This window comes from Lolium rigidum, chromosome 7, assembly GCF_022539505.1.
Source record: "Lolium rigidum isolate FL_2022 chromosome 7, APGP_CSIRO_Lrig_0.1, whole genome shotgun sequence".
Lineage (NCBI taxonomy): Eukaryota > Viridiplantae > Streptophyta > Magnoliopsida > Poales > Poaceae > Lolium > Lolium rigidum.
Genome location: NC_061514.1, coordinates 140,720,155 through 140,725,694, shown reverse-complemented (window position 1 = coordinate 140,725,694; position 5,540 = coordinate 140,720,155). Strand labels below are relative to the sequence as shown.

The 5,540-nt window shown below is 46.1% G+C and overlaps 1 protein-coding gene across 1 annotated transcript; it reads right to left on the bottom strand.

The window, feature by feature from the left end:
• Nucleotides 1-2,371: 2,371 nt before the first annotated feature.
• On the bottom strand, nt 2,372-3,464 carry LOC124672079. The gene is made up of 2 exons (XM_047208368.1): nt 3,366-3,464; nt 2,372-3,250 (listed from the first exon to the last, which is right to left on the bottom strand). The coding sequence occupies exons 1-2, from the start codon at nt 3,462-3,464 to the stop codon at nt 2,630-2,632; spliced, it is 720 nt and encodes a 239-aa protein (XP_047064324.1). The 3' UTR covers nt 2,372-2,629.
• Between the last annotated feature and the right edge of the window lie 2,076 nt (nt 3,465-5,540).

Sequence of the window (5,540 nt, the reverse complement as noted above, 5' to 3'; positions counted from 1 at the left end):
CGTGGCCAAAACCATCTCCAAAACAACCAATCTCGTCTGAGGGGGTAATTTGTCCGGTTTTGTATAGTTAGGGGGGTGATTTGACCCTTTTTAAACTTAGGGGGGGTTAGCGTCCTGAACCTGAAACTTAGGGGGGATATATGGACTTCTTTCATTACCAGTTGACTAATAATAAGAAACACCCTTTAAAATAGCCACAGCGGTGCTACGTGTCCTCCAGAGAATCGAGAGACAGCCGATCCTCCCCTTCCGCACTGTCCGATCGCAAGGATCAAAAGGGTGTCTCGAGTCGCGTCCCCCAAACCATCCCCAAAGAGGTTTGGGACCGCCGGATAAAAAAAAACCATGCGTAGCCGCGTGTTACAAAGGGTTTTTCGGCCTGGCGCGGCCCAAGAACCAGTCCGGCACCCCGAGGCAGTCCCCGCTCCACTGGGCTCCTTGCGGGCGCGCCGGACGTCATGTCATTGACACATGGTGGCACCGTGGCTGTTTCATTCCTCATTTACATCGTCGTCAATCTCTGGTCAAGCCTAGTAGTAGCCACTTTGTTCCGTGTAATGATCTAGCACACCATTGCATATTATAGTGCGCAAGTCATCAAACATAACACTCACAAAACACCGTTTCGTAAATATTGTATCCCTCAGATCGGTACAACATAAACAATTTGGGTCCAAACTCTTTGATTCCTTATTACATTACAAAAGAATACAGAAGATCCAATATCCTTTTTGGTCTGAAAGGATTTACAAATAAATTCAAGGTCGAATGTGCTAACTCTAAATGCAGTACTAGTATCTATAGCATAAATGTTGTTGATAGCATGAGAAGGAATTTTCAAATGTTGGTTGTGATTTATTATCTCAACAATCCTCTATATTAGTGATGTGCTGTAACAAAGAATTGTTGCATATTTGTGTAAGAAAATTGGCTGCTGGGTTTTTTTTCTTCGTAGCATGTTCCTTGCTATATCAGGGAACAATTACATGAAATGATTGGTGATGAAAAAAATGAAAATCCTGACACCAGATGGCTATGTGTATCAATTTGACCTCGACAAAAACAACGAAAAACTATGATATATGATGATTGGGACGATCTTCTGCAGCACTAAAAAATATATTTTGATGATCATATTATGGTGCATTTGGTGTCATTCACCTTGAATACATTGACACCCTCCCTTGACAAAAGTGGTAGCTATAAAGGAGCACAGGGAGGCCAACTCGAGTCAGGGATGTCACAGCAGTGGCGTGATAACTGTGAACTGGGATTTTGAGAGACGGCCATGGAAGCCATGGAGACGATGGAGTTTACCTATTTGTCGATCTCGATGACACCGTGTCGTTTGTCGAGGAGGTGCTTGAGGTAGTAGGACAGCATCAACGCGGACCGGGGTAGCGTCCCCTGCGTCCGCCACTGGGCAAGGGCTAATCAACCTTGGCCGATCGATGTGCTTCTCCATTCGGTTCCCTTCGATCGTGAACGAAGCAAGTATCATCTAACCCAATCAGGCCATTAACCACCTTTAGGCAATACGATGCAATGTGTATCGGCACAAGGCGGAGATCTACCGCGGTATCCATCGCCTCCCCTGCACGCCGAGGCCTCGAGACTTCCGGGATGGGTGAAGTCACCGAAAGACATAGTTGATGCTCCTACAAAGACCCCTTCCGGCGAGCGGCAAAAGACACTAACCGCCCCCTTGGGTACATACTTTGCAACTGCTGCGTCAACATTTATTTTAATTATTCCTGCCAACAGTGCAATCTACTTCTTTCTGTACACGAACTCCATGGTGTCAAAGAGACTTTGGAAGATATCCTCATGGAACTCCTTTCTTTTCGCATGCCAAATCGCCCACACCTTCACGAGCAACTGGATGAGATCCTCCTTCTTCCTCATGGTTTCTATCATGGAGAAGAGCCGAGTGCCTCACCCCGGATTAGTCGAGAATGATATGTGCTCGGTAATGTCTTCGCCGAGTCAAAGCCCAAACACCAAACAAAGAGTGTCTCCAAGAATGGTCTTGTCCACATATTGAGCATGCGGCCGATGGAGCTATGTTTCGGCGGTTCCAGTACATCACCGGTGAGCGAGAGAGTGTTGTGCTAGCCTCCGAGAGAAAAAAAAAAATCTGATTTTAAACGGAAATTCAATCCTCCGAAATTCTGTCCAGAGTTTCCCTTCACCTACTGATCTCAACGGGGCATATACAATCCTCGTCGATCCGTTTGGTCGCCGCCTGATTAGTGGAAACGTGCATGTGCACGTGCACCTTTACTAGTATTTATAAGATATAAGCACAACCAGAGATATTTTTCCTCTTCACAAGCTAGTGTGCTTAAAATAAGCCAATATCAAACCCAAGGTAAATGAAAGCTCACATATATAACGATTTATAATCAAAAAATCAGATACAATAACAATGTAAGGTGATAAAGAGGAAGCAGTTTGGACATTCCACATAATTGGCAGATATACATTACTTCAACATGTTAACAAGACCACAATAAAGCTTGACAAAACAAGTCATAGCCGGTAAACAAATATTTAGGTAACAAAGCCTAAACCGGTCTTCACAAATTCTTCTTGACACTTCAGATCAGAGTAGCATAACCATCTACGGCTAGGCAAGATATCCATCCAACATGAGATCTAACCTTTCTTTCACCAGGAGGGACCAAGCAATAATGATCTTCACTTTAGAGTTGCCAAAAAGGCATTCACCTATAGATGTTTGGCAATACTTGGCAGGGAAGTCGACATGGGACTGTTGAGCAATGGCACAAGATGGTGTGTAGGCTTGTATGGCAACTCTCAGTGTTCCTTGCAATTCTACTGAAACAACATTCCTAGACAGATGAAAGTGGTCATTGTCTGGCATTTTTTCTTCACCATGAATATCCAGCAACACAACTTCCCTAGATAAGGGATCATTAGTCTCTGCAGCAGACAGGGAACAAGCAATGCGGGCACCATATTTAAAAGGCCAGGGTCCTTCAACAACACAAACACTAAGGATTGTGGCCTGGACTGCTCTAGCAAGTTTCCCTAAACTTAACTCTGCACTACAAACACCGCTTGGAAACAAGGCTGCGTGGTAACTGGAGTGGTAACTAGCGACAGAGCTGAATAATACTATATCTTGTGACTTACTTCCATACTTTATCTTCAGTTCAACTTCAAAGGAAACAGAGTTATCAGCCAATATTGCACGAGACGGACCAGTCAAGCACAAAAAGGGGTTCTGCAAGAATCATGTCATCATTATTAATATATAATGTATACACTACGCATGAACAACATCATACACAGGAGGAAGAACAAAGGAAAACGAAAAGACAAATTAATAATATACGTACATGTTCATTTAGTTCCTGGCAGTTAGCCCTTGACCTACAAAAGAGCGAGGTTGCGGTTGCGGTCAACGGTGTCTCGGGCAGCAACCACGCCGTACACATAAAGTGGCCAATTCAAGTCACCTTTCGAGGCCAACGAGTCTTGAATGAGTATATACGCTAAGACAGTTCCAACAGCGAGAACCGTATGGGAAGATACGAGGTGTACGGTGCGTGAAGAGCATAGGACTCAATGTGGGTGCGAGAACCAAAGAAGTGTGTATTAGAATTCTAACATGAAAGCTAAGCTTGCATTGATTGAGAAGCAAAAAAGTGTGAAAAGAATATGATTTTAGTATCTTACTTATATCGTCGAAGCCACCACACTTGTCTATTCCATTGCCCCATGAAGATGTCCAGCCCATACGGTGCTCTTCATAAGAACTCCGATTTGAGCGACCATAACTAATAGCATCGATATCTTTGAGAAATGATCGGGCCATGAGAAGGAACAAGCTGAATCTTCTCCAAGGGGATGGCGATGCTTGAATTCCTTCGAGAATTGTTGCAAAAGACTTGATCCGGTAGCACATATTTTCCAAATGATGCAATATAAAATCTAGGGCCTCGTCACGGTTGCTAACCGAGGTAGGGCAAAGACACCTCAAGCGGGTCGGAGAAACGGCGGCCGGACAGCTGAGACAACCAATGGACTATATGCGGAGGTGCGCGTATTCCTTCCGAACGACACTTTACATAATCCACTCTGCGAGAGATCGTCGCCAATCCCCGGGAGGTAATCTCCTTCCTCAGGAAGGTGGTTTCTCTCCTCAGGATCTCACGGTGGTGAGAAAGAGCACAAACCAACTCTCTCTCTCTGCCCTGGAACTTGACCAGAGAGGGCATGATCTCCCCCCTATCCATCACCTTCCCAGATTTCCTCTCCATATTCTTCCCGGATTTCGAACTCTCTCCTAGGGTTTCTCAACGAAGCGCCCGGCTTAGGATACTTATTCGGTTCTAGTGCTTATCCCGACCATGTCCGGTCCGGCCGGCCCGGTAGGAGCCACACTCACCGGCTCGGATTAGAATGCTACTAGCCTACTACCGGTAGTTTTCCCTCCGTCTCAAAATATAACACGTTTCATCTAAAAAAATATACTAACACGTTTTAGGATTTGTCAGCTAATTCTCCTTATTATGTAAAAAAAAATCAGATTTCATTTTTGCGCTCTTTCGTGGCAACTCGCACGGATAGCCCCATGCCCAATCTCGCTCGCACCCTGTATCAGTCTCTCACCCTCTCTCATTGAACTCCCTCTCACACACATCCTCCCTCGTTGGTGCCATCTTCGTCCCGCATCATTGCCGCGTTCTCCTCGCCCGCCGCTGCAGCGCTCATTGGCGTGCTTCGCCTCCACCTCTTTCTTGTGCATCGTCGCCTCTCCCATGCTCTCCGGCAATTATGTCGTGCTCTCCGGCACAGCTCCAACCCTCGCGAGCTCGAGACCTACCATACAATCGAAAAGAAACATCGGAGCGCCGCCGCCGCCCCTCCACCCTTCACCACCACCCCCTCACATCCCCTCTCCTCCCTTTCCACCTTCGCCCGGGATGCTGTTATCACCGAGAATCGACCAAGCCGAGAGGTGGGCCGCGATCAAGACGGATTTGAAGATATGCATATAGAAGAGATATGTGAATCGGCCTTGTGTATCAAGTTTGGGCTAGTTAGCCCGTGTACCTTAGTATAGTAGACTACGTAGAAGTTAGAATCTATCTCGTGCACGGTTTAGTGCACGCCCACATTAGAAAGTCCCCTGGACTATAAATATGTACCTAGGGTTTATGGAATAAACAACAACCAACGTTCAACACAAACCAATCTCGGCGCATCGCCAACTCCTTCGTCTCAAGGGTTCCTCCGGTAAGTACCATCTTGCCTAGATCGTATCTCGCGATCTAGGCGGCACGAAGCTTGCCTAGTTGTTCATGCGTTGCTCGTCTTTGAAGCCTTTTTGATGGCGAGAAACGTAGTTATCATAGATGTGTTAGGGTTAGCATTGTTCCTAGTATCATATGATGTCGTAGTGCAACCCTTGCGCATCTAGCCGTCCCTGTACCTCATCATGGGTGCGGGGCGGCACCACTTGATCGTTATTTAGTAGATCCGATCCGTTACGATTGCTCCTTGATTCA

What these genes read in the sequence shown, in the direction of transcription:
- LOC124672079 (XM_047208368.1), bottom strand. Translation starts at nt 3,464, where the DNA reads ATGTGTACGGCGTGGTTGCTGCCCGAGACACCGTTGACCGCAACCGCA. An exon ending in GCCAGGAACTAAATGAACAT is followed by an intron (nt 3,251 to 3,365) that starts GTACGTATATTA and finishes TGATTCTTGCAG; the next exon opens with AACCCCTTTTTGTGCTTGAC.